The sequence below is a fragment of the Crotalus tigris genome, unplaced genomic scaffold (assembly GCF_016545835.1).
Source record: "Crotalus tigris isolate CLP2741 ecotype Arizona unplaced genomic scaffold, ASM1654583v1 scf7180000018525.42219311030:4301911, whole genome shotgun sequence".
NCBI lineage: Eukaryota > Metazoa > Chordata > Lepidosauria > Squamata > Viperidae > Crotalus > Crotalus tigris.
The window spans coordinates 1,203,902-1,217,789 of NW_024097057.1; the positions used below are offsets into that span (position 1 = coordinate 1,203,902).

The window sequence follows — 13,888 nt, forward strand, 5'->3', positions numbered from 1 at the left end:
AGTGTTTCCATTTATTCTGAAATATAACCATATTTCATACTTTACCCTGAAGTATTGATCTCTTGCTCTTGTCAGACCTTTATTGGAGACGTAGAGCGCAGTCGGGCTGGGCACTCGCTCCTTGCCCCCCCCCCCGTCTTGTTTGCCAATAAAATGCAATACAATGTGCCAGAATGCGTGCTGGGAGTGGGTGGAACCGAATTACCGACTCATGCTGAGTGTGAAAGAGTTTCGGGATGTCTGCACAATCGGTAGCAGCTCTCGTCTGGAACGGCTGCTACTAATAACGGGATGGTCTGGTTGGAATGGAATGGCCCACATAGAATTGCTGCTGTTGTTATTATTGCTTTCAATTGGTTACAGCCACCCAGTCTGACCCCCGAAGGGCGAGAACCGGAGGCGTATCCACACACCCCGCCCCACATACACACACAGAGACACTTTGTGCCCCTCTTCCCTCCCGCCCCTTCCAGAGCGGAGCGAAGCCACATCTTGGCGCGCTGCTGCGACGGAGAACCGGAGGTGAGGGCTCCACCGCCGCGCTCCGAGGCCCCCTTCCCCGCCAGGCGACCAATCAGCGGCCGAGCGGCTGCTAACGGGCTGGGGGCGTGGCCTGCGCTCTCTCTCTCTCTCTCTCCCCCTCCCCTCCGGCGGGTGAGTGACAGGCGGGCGCTGAGGAGCGGCGAGGACGTCGAGCGCCCCCCGCGCGTGCGACGAGGCGGCCCTGACGGGGCAGCGCGGCCCGCCCGGTCCCTCCGCCTCGCCCCGCCGGCACCCCCAGCACCACCACCACGGCCACGACCACCACGGCGGCGGCGGGGTCCGGGCTCCTCACCCGCCCCCCGATGACTGCGGCAAACGGCGGCGGCGCCCACGACGACTTCGACTTCAGGCTCATCTTCGGCGAAGAGGCGGAGGAAGAGGAGGCGGACGGCGGGCCCCAGCCGCCGGGGCCTGTCGCCGCCGCCGCTGCCTCAGCAGCAGGTGCGCCCAGCCGGGCAGGCCGTGGGAGGGGAGGGCGGTGGGGGGGGGAGGCGGCTTAGGAGAAAACGCCGGCAGGACCCCAACTCCCATGCTCCGCAGCCCGGCGGTGGAGGGGCAGGAACCGGGAGGGGAGGGTTAGTCAGCGTTCAAAGGCTTTGCCCCCTCTTCTCACCCCCCCACCTGGTCTGCCTGGTGGGGGGCGCCCGACGCGCGTTCAGACGTGCAACTGGCTGGGAGGAGAAGCGGGTTTCGCCCCATTTCCCCCCCCCCTCCCCGCTGGTCCCCGAGCAATGCGGGCTGCCTCTGAGCCTGCCTGCTGGGGCCATATGGAGCCCTGCGAGGGAGACGGGCTTGCAAGAGGACTACCCCCCCCCCGACTCCCCGTGGGGATCCGTGGCCGAGGAGACCCCGGCATGGGATTCTTCCCTCTTTCGTGTTTGCAGAGAGCCGTCTGAAACCCCCCCCCCTCGAGGGGTGGCCGTTTGCCACCACCCCGTGCCTGGTGGGGTGGGGGGTGACAGCCTCCCGAACTTTGTCCTTTGGTTAAGGGGCTGGAATCCTCCTTCCTCCCCTCCCCCCCCCCCGGCGGGCTGCTTTGGCTTTATTTTCTTCTTTGCTCCCTCGGAGAGAGAGCAGGGAAGGATTGGCTTCTTTCTCTTGCCTGCATGGAGGATCCCGTGGTCTTTCCAGGTAGTAGTAAGGAAGAAGCGGGAGCAGTGGAGGAGAGAATTGTTGTGGCTCAGGATTGAAATGGGGGGAGGGGGAATCTCCTTGGTGCTCTCTGAGCTGGCTTGTTTTCTTGCAGACATTTCATAATAGTAATAATAATAATAATAATAATAATAATAATAGCCTGGAGACAGCAGAATAGAGGAGAAAGAACTGGAAAGATCACAACATACAAAGACCTACAAATAGAAATAGAAAGACTGTGGCAAAGGCAAGCAAAGGTGGTACCAATAGTAATAGGCCCCTTGGGTGCAACCCCAAAACAACTGGAGCACCACTTGGACACCATTGGCATTGACAAATTCGCCATTAGTCAATTGCAAAAGGCGGCCTTACTAGGAACCACTTCCATCCTGCAACGAGAGATGTTAATACCATCAAACATCCACATCTGCCTATCCCAGGTCCTTAGAAAGGACTCGATAGTTAGACAAAAATGCCAAATCCAGTCTGAACATCTGGCTGTCTGTGCGATGATCAATAATAATAATAAAGTTGGAAGGGACCTTGGAGGTCATCTAATCCAACCCCCTGCTCAGGCAGGAACCTACACCATTTCAGACAAATGGCTGCCCAGTCTCTTAAAGACTTCCAGTGTTGGAGCATTCACCGCTTCTGGAGGCAGGTGGTTCCACTGGTTAATTGTTCTAACTGTCAGGAAGTTTCTCCTTAGTTCTAGGTTGCTTCTCTCCTTGATTAGGACCCTGTCTAGGTAACTTCGCCAGTGCTAGATCTCAAGTGATTTGCCTAGGGGGCTATGGAGCGAGATTTTTAATCAGAGATGCTGCAGCTGGCTTTCCTCTGAGCGGTTGGGGCTGGGATGTGAAGTTGTATCGAATTGTACTGCAGTATTTTCATCAGAAGCACCTCAAAACCAGGCAGCTGAAGAAGCGTTTGGGACTTAGATCAGAAAGGGTTAATCTCTATATAAAAGCAAATACGTTTCTTATTACTAAAAGGGAAAGGGGCTTTTTTTCTAAAATGCATTTAGAATGTGATGGACTTTCTGACTCTTTCAGAAATGGTTAATGTATAAAAAGCATTTTGTAAAAAAAGGGAATGAGGATTATTTCTGACGTGCATTTAGAATCTGATGGACTTCTGAATGGCTTGGGACTCAGTCAAAAAAGATGAATGCGTATTCAAATGTTTTGAGTTGTTGATGTGCTACATCGTGACTGTATGGACTCTTATTGACACCTAGAGAGATATTCCCTGTGATTTAGAATGATGTAGAATGTTTAGGGACAGAAGATGTACGGTACCCTTTCTGGAGTTCAGTGGGCTTCATAAGAGAGGATTGGACTCTTCCTAACAATAAAGATATTACTGTTTTACTGAATCTAGTACATTACTTTAAACTAAACCAGGATATTGGTTCCTCTTACTTTGTATTGCTACAGATAGAGTAGCTAGGAAGGGATGGCTTTTCCTAGTCTTATCATCAGGGATCCTCTTAATTGTCAAGGATTGAATTTAGCATCAAAGCAAATCTTCTCAGTATTGGTTGGAGGTTTTTAACTTATTTAAAGGCATTTGGGCCAGCAACCCGAACTTCAAAAAGACTAGAATGGATTGGATAGTGACTAGGATAACCTCTGATTCTTTTTAGTTGCAGGTTGTCTCTACCCTTCATATATGCAAAACCTGGTAGTAATACATCACTAAGGCTTTAGTAATAGAAAAAAAAATAGTTTCTTTAAGTCAGGCTTGGCACCTAGTGACTTCATGAACATCAGACAGTTTTCTTGGCAAGAGTAAGGAAGTGGTAGCAGATCTCAAATGATTTACCTAGGCTATCAGGCAAGATTTTAATTGGAAATCCTGCAGCTGGCTTTTCTCTGAGCAGTTGGTGCTTGTGTGAAGTTGTATCAAGTTGTACTGCAATATTTTTATTAGAAACCTCAAAACCAGATGCCTGTTGGCTTTAGAATACTGTTGATGAATGTTGTGAATGGCTGGAAACTTACTTAGTAGGGATAGGTCTGGTTTTTGGAAGCATTTTATTGTAGATAATGGACGTGGGTTCCTGATGTAATTTGTGTGTGTGTGTGTGTGGTCTTGGCAGCTCTAAACAAGCAAAGACTGGACTTAACAGAAGGCAGGAGAGGGCTGCTTGCTCATGGCCATTCTCCTTTTCAAGTCTTACGATGGCATACAGAAATAAGCGATTAAAAACCTATATATATAAAATCAAAGATTTGTGTTTCTAAGGAAAAAACAAACAACAAAAGCCTGGAGATACTGTCCAAAGCTAAATGCCTCCTCGTCTGGGCCTTGTGGAAATGTACAACTGTGTGGTCATTTATTGCTTTGCTGTGAAGTATAGAAGTGTACAAGGGCCTGGAAGAGCAGGGAATAGATGTCTGCATATTGAATCAGCTGTCCAAAGAATTTGGTTCCCTCTGCCCATCCCAATAAATGGGAAGTGGCCTGTCAGGGACGCAGAAACTTTAAAATGCTTAAAAAACATTCACAACAATTTCAGTAGCACCGAATGCCTGTTAATTATAGTCAAGACCTACCTTGTACTAAAGGAAATAAGCACAAGTGTATATAAGAGTTGGGATTGACATTATTTAGCTGGGGTCCTCCCTGCAGATTTACAGGCTCCTGAGGCAGATTTATTTTTAGAGAATGGCTTACTGTAACATATAAAACTGCCTTGTGTTCTGGAAGCAATTTTTGACAAGTCCCTATATTAATCACTGTAGTATTAGACTATAAGTAATATTCTTGCTGCTAACCATAGTAATCTTGAAACTTTTTTCTAGGATTAAAAAAATAGTTCAGAATGAAAAAAGATTATAGTAATGTATACCTTTGTTGCAGAAACTTTGATTTAAATGTTTGTGCTTTTCTTGAACATTGGAAAAAACTCTTGAACAGATCCTTAGAAACAGATGTGTTTCTAAAGAATGAAACGGTGCCTTTAATAGGGTTTGAGATCTTGTGATTTAAATAACCATTGTGCCCTTAAAATACAACAAACATTCCCTGGACACCTGCAAAAAGCAAACATCAAGGCAAAAGACTTTATTGAAGATGGAAAACCAAAAATGTAAGACGCTTTTGGGAAAGAAAGTACTTTCTGATTTAAAAAATTGATCGATGTTTCACTAGGGTTCTGAGCAAAGTCAAAAGCTGCAGTTTGAGAATGTCAATTCAGCCATGCTTGAATGAAATAGCAATAATAGTATCTGGGGTTTTTTTTTTGCCAGTCAGGCTGAGTGTTTTAGTTCTGTATAAATTAAGATAAAATATATTTCATTTATATACATTTCTCAAGACCTTTAAGTACTTCTTGCCTGAATTAGTAGCATTTGTTAGAATACTTTTCTGAATGGTTTATTTGTTCGTTATGTAGGTCTGACGTGTTTTGCTGCATAACTTTGTAGTTTCTTGCTTGGCCAATGTACATTTATTTCTAATTTAGTACATATGGTCAATATTCTTTCCTTGGCAGTTACTCTTGACATAATGTCCCCCTTCAAGAGATGATGTTGAAATCAGTCCTTAATTCCTGCGTTTATATATTTCCACCAATTATTGCAGGCGTCTGCTGAAAATAGCCTGACACATAACTATGGTTAGTGCTGTGATTGCCCCATCATCTTCATGCTTGAGCTATTTTGTAATATCCCCTAGCATTTTCAAAGAGTTTGAGAGGTTGCAGCCCCTCTTGCTGTTCAGTTTTACTCATGTCGCAAATGTTTTTCTCATCAGATTTTGCCTTGTTAGCTGAATTTTATTTTTAATATTTTTTTTCAGTATTCTAGAGTGCACCTGCTGAATATGTGGACAGGAAGTGTGTGTTGGAAAGGAACTTGTGGGAATAAGCAAAGTTAAGATGTATCTAGATGGAAGTCATTACCGAAAACTGAACTGTTTTGGTACTCATAGGTTTCAAAATAACAATCAGAAAATTTCCAGAATTTGGAAATTCTATTTCCAGCACAGACTGGCAGTCCAGAGGACACAGAATTAAATTCATATGAACATACAATTGAATTAGAGGCATACTTAGGAAGGATTGATGGATGCTATACCCAGGATTTTAGATTCCATCCTGCAAATAAAAAGGCATGAATAAATTGCATATAGTAACATTATAAGCCCATAGAAAGGCAATCTAAGTACTTCAGTCACTGTGTCTATAATCAGGCAGCTCTCCTAGTCCCATCAGTAGAAATTTCAAAGATATGATGTGTAGCAAGTGCCCCATTACCACCAGAGCTGCCGATGCTAATATATATATTCAAAATGGTTTATCTATTAAGTTGTTTTGCAAAATTCAAGCTGTAATTTATTGTAGTTGAATCTGTACTGGTTTTCTTAGTGCAGCTATTTGACTTAAAGCAGAATTGGTTCCAACACTAATCTTATTTGCAGATCTATTATTATCTGTTTGATTTTTTTTAAAAAATCCATAAGTCCTTTGCATGTATATCTAAATGACAATTTAACAGAACTAACGAAAGTACATTGATTCATTTTAGGTTTTGTTATATAAAGCTTCTTGGAGTTCTGAAAGCACAGAAGATTTCTTATGTTTAGTTAAAGCAAAACAAATTTGTAACAATTGCTGTCAAAACAATTTGTATTTTTATATGTACCTGAAATAGCATATTAAATTAAGCTTGGCAAACTGTGCTATCTGAAACTGAAGCATCAAAAGGACCTCTCATTTAGAGTATGAGCCATGTAAATTGATTCCGGTATTCACTCTGTTGCTCCACCTTAGATAATTTCAGCTGAGAGGAGAAGAAAATAGCTTCTATTGTATTTAATCTAAATTACTTTCTTCTTTATAGGGATCATATTTGGTTCTAGATGGAGCTGTGCTGCCATTATCAGTTTTTTAAAAGCTATTACTGTGCAGAGCAGATGTGTCACTTATTATTTCTTCTTAGTCTCTGTGCCATACACTGAAATCTGAATTATTTGTAGTTTTAAGAATATAATTCTGTTGATACTAATTTAGGCAGGAACTAGGTGGAGCCTCTTACTGTTGAAACTCATATTCACAAGTGCCACATTTTAAATATTTTCTGGACATATGAAACGTGATACCTTTTGGAATGATTGTGAACAGGATGGAGATTATTGATGAATTTAAACTCTTTTGTTTTAATGTTTTATTGATAAAACAGCGTTGTTTATTAAGTGGAGAGTAGATATTTTCAGCCAAGTCAATACAAGAAACTTAAACCTTCTCTGGTTTGAATGATTGTCTCCAAAGACTGAATGGCTTTCTCCTGTATCAGCAGAATAAGGTGTTGCTGTTAAAAGTTGATTAAGTTAAAAGAGCCAGTTTGTTCTAGTCTATTGGTTAAGGCACCAGCTAGAAAGCAGAAGACTATGAGTTCAAGTTCTGCCTTAGTTATGAAAGCCAGCTGTGGTGCCTTTGGATCAGTCACTCTCTTAGTGCAACCTACCTCACAGGGATAAATAATAAATAAATAATACAGGTGGGATAAAAATCAATAAAAATGGATTTATTTACTTTACAGTATTTGAATGTCATCTATTACTTCAGGTTGTGGGTAGCTAACCATCAAAATCATTATACAAAAGAATAGCTGTATAGAATAATGAATACCTACCCTCCCCATCCCCAGATATAAACAAAAATTGCCAGTATTAAAAGTTATAAACCAGGAAATACAAAGTCATGCGCCTGTTAACACTCCAACCTTCAGTCACAATATATTCTCTTCTGCTGCTTGATGGAACAATCAGATCCTGACTGTCCTACTGAAGCTCAGTTGAGAAGAGCCAGGCAGCTCTCCAAAAACAGGGAATTCCAAAACCTGAGGACAGAGAGTGAGAATGCCCAGTCCCAAATTATGGAATGGGATCTGGAAGTAGTTGACGCAGTTTGACCTCTTTGGATGGGCAGGTGAAGGTGCAAGAAGGCAATTCTCTCAATTAACGAGATCTAGAATCATGCAGGATGATAAGCAGTTGGGGACCATTGTTTTCAGTGATCTCTGAATCCAAATGTTTAAGGGCCTCCCCTCAGCTTATTGGTTTCTTTAAAGTAGCCCCAGCCAATGTATATTTCTCGAATAGATAACCCTTTGCTCTAAATGTTATGCTAGCTGGCATTAAGGAAGGATAGTTGCTGGATACCCACGTCAAAGCCAATTGCTCTTAAACCATTAAGAATTGATCATGATATTTGAGAACATTGACAGAAGAGAGCGGGAGATCCTGCTGGATCCATTTTTATAGCACCTTTTAATTTAACATTATTGTAGCCCGAATACTCTTTTTTTTAAATTATACCCAGCTTTTTGTAGATTCAAGAGGATAAGAAATTAAAGACATACATTTTTGTTCAAAGCCACATAATGTTGATTCTGACAGATAGGTCTTCTTCATGATTTTATTCGCAAAGTGCCATCACAACAAGCCATTTCTTGATATATATCTACGAACAATCCACAAAGATCTTCTGTTAGACTTCTGGGTGAGAATTAATTTATTTCCCCCTGCTTTCTTCAGAATAACTATTGCAAAAACGGTTTTAGCAGAAATGCTGTGCAGAATTTACTGTGTTAGGCATTCTTACCCAGAGTTCTTTAATCTTGCTAGAAGGTTGAGTTCTGCAATAGAGTACTATTATTTTGGTGACTTCTTTACTTCCTCCTACATCTTTCTCATCTTGGATGTACCTGCATCATTGCCTGTGTAGAAAAGTTGTCTATTAGGCATATTAAATTCTTTTGACAGTTTCAGCTTTTGTTAGTATTTATAAATAGGACCGTGTGGTCTCAAATCTATCATTTTATTAAGAAAGATGTTCTCTCCTTCTTTCAGGATTGTTTGGCGGTTTTTATTGTTTATACCAATGAATAATTGGTACCATTCCAATAGCTGGATATTTCACTGCTTATCCCAATTCTATTTTCTGAAGAAAAAAAAACAGAGAAACAAATGGTTGCAAAAACTAAAGCAACAGAGAAAGACAGCTTGCACGTTTGATACTGAGGTTGCTGTTAGGCACCAATACGTGAATTGATCTTGATAAAGGACTTAATACATGAAAAGTGGCATAGTCTGCAAGAACAGCGGTTTGATGTTTATCAAACCCTGTCACAAGATAGTTTGCTACTGTAGACAAGATGATTCAAGATAACCATGGCTTTATAGAAATTTGTTGTGAAAAATTGAGAATGTTTCTGGATCCTTTTGAAAATCAGTTTGCTGGAGAAGAGCACTGGGCTTCAGATGAGAAGAGCTTTGTGTCTAAATTTCTGAGCAGTTGCTAAAGATTTAGTTACTTTATTCAACAACCTTCCTGCCTTTGCAAAATATGTCATGGATAAACAGGAGCCTTTCACTTCTCCAGTAACCTCTTCAAGTGAGCTTATAGAAAACAAAACGTATCTATTTTGCTAGCATCTTTGTAACTGAAATAACACATTCATTCTAAGGAATATGTTGTGTGTATAGCACCTTAATGCAATATTTCCATTCCATGGTGCCTTTTAGATATGTTTTGGCCAATGGCTGCTGTGGTGGTGACTGCATATAGAACTTGGCCACTTTATCAAAACCTGTATGCAAGTTATCCAGTTATTCCGTCCTTATAGGATTATCTTTAGCTTTTCTTAAAAATCTGAGACTCACCAGCTACAGCCAGATAAGTGGTGATAAGCTAAGAATAAAACAAAAAACTTGACTATCTGTGAACATAAGGGTGGCCTGTGAATCGTGGTCTGGAGCCATTGCCTATGTCTTTTTACAAAAAGTAATTTGCTTTCCCCTCAAATATTGAATTTAATGGAAAAATTTTAAATATCAACTTACTATGCAGTTCAACTCACAAAGATTTAGGATTATAAATCCTCAAAGCATCCCCACCGTCATGTGATCAGAATTTGGGCTCTCGGCAACTGGCATATATTTATGATGATTGCAGTATCCTGGAGTCACGTGAACACTCTTTGCAACCTTCCTGGCTGCTTTTGACAAGCAAAGTGTCATGGTTCTGACAGATGAAACTCTTCAAAGAACTTGAGACATTGTTTACCTTAAAGAATCTTTATTTGATCAGCATAGAAGCGGCACATACATAGTGGAAGCCAAAATCTGGATTCCTCTCCCCTTAGCACATAGTATTAAAGCACAATTCCCTCCTCTAATTAACAGTCATAAATCACATTCTCCAATTAGTTTGAAATGCAGGCTTTCCCTCCTTTACTCCAGCCCGCCATTTCTTATATCTCTTCTTTCAAAAGCCCTGAGTTCACACACTATTACAATATTGTTATGTCTAACTAACTCCCATCACATTCCTCCTCCTCCTCCTCCTCCTCCCCCCCCCCAGCATCATCTAATTGTAAGAGTAAAGCATAAGAAAGAAAAAGGCTGCATCTCCATATGTTGTCAAAGCAAGAACATCCCAATGTTAGCAGAATTGACACAAGTCAGTGGGGGAAGCCAGATTCATTTAAGAATCGCAGGGTTCACAACTATCGTGGTTCACTTAACAAGTATGGCAAAAAAAGGTTGCAAACTCGGGTATGACTCACTTAACAACAGCAGGGCTTAGCAACAGCAGTTCCGGTCTCAATTGCGACTGTAAATTGAAGATAATCTGTAATTACTAGTTACTGTACTAGTAGTTAGATTTCAGAGATGACCTTTGTGAAGGATGTTGTAGAGACAGCAACGTATGGGTGGGCTCATTTACCCCAACTTGACCCACACCACTGTTCAGTTTAGTCTTCATGCCAAATGAGCTCAAAGCCATAGTACCGGCTGGCTTTTTTTTAGTGATATTACGGTGCTCGTTCCTGGATTTTTAGCATCTGTGCTATATCTCGATTTTTTAATATATTGTTACTTTAATGTTTTGAACATCATTGCAAATTCCAGACATTTTATAGACAAGTAGGGTGCAAATGTTTTGAATCCATCATTATGTTGCCTTACAATGCAAAAAAGGAGAAGATCAAATGTCTTAAAAAAAAGCAAGATTCTTATAACGCAGTATTTTAATCTCCCTCTGTTTTCTCCTTTTGTCAGATCTTGAACCTGATGACTGTGCATCTTTATGCATTTTCAGTGTCGACCACTCATCCTCGGTAAACCATCCCATTTGTATCCCATGTCATGGATTTCAAACACACCCTTCTCCTTTGTCCTCACCTGCTAAACTGCAGGGTCACAAAAGCTACGAAGGAACATGTGACGTACCGGAATCTAAGTACAGTCCACTAGGTGGGCCTAAGCCTTTTGAATGTCCTAGTATTCAGATCACATCTATCTCTCCAAACTGTCATCATGGCATAGAAGCCAGCGAAAGTGAATTGCACACAAATGGCCCTCAGAATGAATACATGGAAAGGCCTTCCAGGGACCACTTATATCTTCCTCTTGAGCCATCTTACAGAGAGTCATCCCTTAGCCCAAGTCCGGCCAGCAGCATTTCCTCTCGGAGCTGGTTCTCAGACGCTTCCTCTTGTGAGTCAGTCTCCCATATTTACGATGACGTGGATTCGGAACTGAACGAAGCCGCTGCTCGGTTTACCCTTGGGTCACCTTTGGCATCTCCTGGAGGTTCTCCAAGAGGCTGTCCAGTTGATGATCCTTGGCAACAATCCTACGGATTTGGGCATGCCTTGTCGCCAAGGCAATCTCCTTGTCATTCTCCTAGGACTAGTATCACCGATGAGAATTGGCTCAGCCCAAGGCCAACCTCAAGGCCATCCTCAAGGCCTACATCGCCGTGTGGGAAGCGCCGGCATTCGAGTGCTGAAATCTGTTATATCGGTTCCCTTTCTCCTCATCATTCCCCCGCTCCATCACCAGGACATTCTCCTCGGGGAAGCGTTACGGAAGATACGTGGTTGAATTCCTCTCTCCATGGCCTTGGCCCTGGCCTTTCAGCTTTCCAGTGCTGCGGAGATACCGACATCCCTCTTAAAACAAGGAAGACCTCCGAGGATCAAACCGCAATTATATCTGGGAAAGCGGAACTTTGTTCTGAAGACCCGGGCAATCTATCTCCGTCCCTCGAAACTGCAATAGATGAGAGCTCCGTATCCCAGCATATGTTAAAAAAAGATTTGTCTGGTGACCAGTTTCTTTCTGTCCCGTCACACTTCACCTGGAATAAACCAAAGCCTGGCCATACTCCTATATTTCGGTAAGTAGGTTGAAGATAACGAAATTAGATTTTCTAGTTTGCGCCTTTCTGTTGCTATACAATGTGATGAATACTGTAGTCCTTGACTTATAACCATTCCTTCAGTAACCGTTCAAAATTACAGTGGATTAAAACCGGTCCTCACACTTACAACAAATGCAGCATCCCCGGGGTCACGAGATCAGAATTTGGGCACTTGGCAACTGATACATATTTACAATGGCTGTGGTGTCCTGGGTCACATGATCACCGTTTGTGAACTTCCCAGCTGGCTTCCGACAAATTAAGCCAATGGGCAAAGTGAGAGTCACTTAACCATCACATAATTTACTTAACAACGGCTGCACTGATTCATTTAACAGCCCTGGCATCTTCTGCATGGCTATATATTTAAAAGCTTTCATTTGCTTTCTTTACTGATCAGTTTATTGCTGTGCTTTGACAACTAGACACCCTGTGATCATTCTTAATAGTTTCCTTAAAGAAGCCAATTCCAAATAATTGTTTACGATCTTGGCTCTTTTTCAACATAAGCCATATAGTTACAGTTAACTATAGTTTTAGATTTGGAAGCAACTCTTGTTATCTGATATGGAAGTGAAAGCATTAATTTTGCGTGGTATGTGACATTACTGGGTGAGGAAGATATTCATGAGCCCAAGGTTTGTTTGTTTTTTGCAGTTATTAAACTAACAGTAAAATAATTTACAAGATGGTTTTTGTTCTTTCCTCACAAGCTATTTTCCAGAAACATTAGGATGCAATTCCTACAATCCCCAGGAAGTTTGGTTATTTATCTGATTGTACTCTTGGCTGGGACGCATTCAGACATCTAACTTTAGCGTTCTAAAATAAGCTAAGAACCTACCTTTAAATTCTAAGAATTTGCAACCCAGATGGTCACAGGGTTTCTTTGTCATGTCGTAAGTTGTCGCTTTCAGTGAGCTAAATAAATAATTGTGTTTGTACTCCTATGTATCAAGCATGTGTGTATTTAATAAACACTTGCAGTATTTAAAAATTGATAGTTACTAATTGGTTGGTTGTTTATGTGCCATGAAGTCAACATTGACTCTAGTGGTTACCTAGATAGATTTTAGATCCAGGAATTTTCTACTTGTATTATTCTTATTCGTACAAGGTCTTTAAGTGTGAAATAGGATGAGTAGCCATTTGATCTTAAATAAGATTAAATGTGCTTGCTAATTCTCTCTAGGATAAGCTGGGTTAGTGACCCCATCTCAAAATAGTATATGAAAGCTTCTTAGAAATCTGACTCTTTGTTTTAGCCTCTCTGGATTGAGAATACACTAAGACAGCAGGCTTGGCATGCTGGTTAATATTTTCTTGCAATAAGTAGCAGGCAAAAGCAATAATTGCCAAGCATTTGTGTTTTGGTTCATTCTTGTGAGATTCTGTATTTGAATGCTAGGATGGTGTGGTGGGAGGGAATATACTTAGCTGCATGAACACTTTTCTTCAAGCAATTGACTTCTGCTTCTTGGAAAAGATGAATTACATTGTTGTCCCATTGAAGGCCAGAAAGGATCTCCAGTGTGGCTTGTCTTTTAATCTGGGAAATTCATAGAAATAAATTCAGGTGACTTTTATTGCTCACTATCAGAACTTAAAACCCCATTCAGTCATGTGAATCTCCCACACTATCACACTATTTGTCGCATGGTGTTAGCTTAAAATATGTTAGCTTTAATATGACTCATTCACCATGCTGTGAACAGACTTGTATCCTAGCTCAGTGTTTGTTTCCTTTAATGTCAGTTACTGGGCATATCATTAAGGTAGAATATATGGAATAAATTTATTAGCTTCTTTTACAATGATTGCATATTGGTGCTGTATTTAAACACCATCTTTAGAAAAGTTTCAGAAAATAAGAAAAGTTGGAAAAATACATTCAAAATCGAAGCAATTTTGTGGAATTCCTACAGGTAAGTTATTCAGCCTTAAAAATAAAGATACTGACAATCAACATAAAAGTGGAGTCAAGAAAGT

At 41.3% G+C, this 13,888-nt stretch overlaps 1 protein-coding gene across 4 annotated transcripts in view; it reads left to right on the forward strand.

The window, feature by feature from the left end:
* Window positions 1-619: 619 nt before the first annotated feature.
* NFATC3 (nuclear factor of activated T cells 3) overlaps window positions 620-13,888 on the forward strand; it is a 47,274-nt gene continuing 34,005 nt past the window's right edge. For 3 of the 4 annotated variants that reach the window (XM_039353499.1, XM_039353500.1, XM_039353502.1), the window contains exons 1-2: window positions 620-984; window positions 10,753-11,875. In XM_039353499.1, coding sequence (XP_039209433.1) covers window positions 846-984; window positions 10,753-11,875 — 1,262 coding nt within the window. In that variant the 5' untranslated portion in view covers window positions 620-845. Of the gene's footprint in view, window positions 985-10,752; window positions 11,876-13,888 lie in introns of those variants that run through there. The other variant, XM_039353503.1, reaches the window with a different exon arrangement.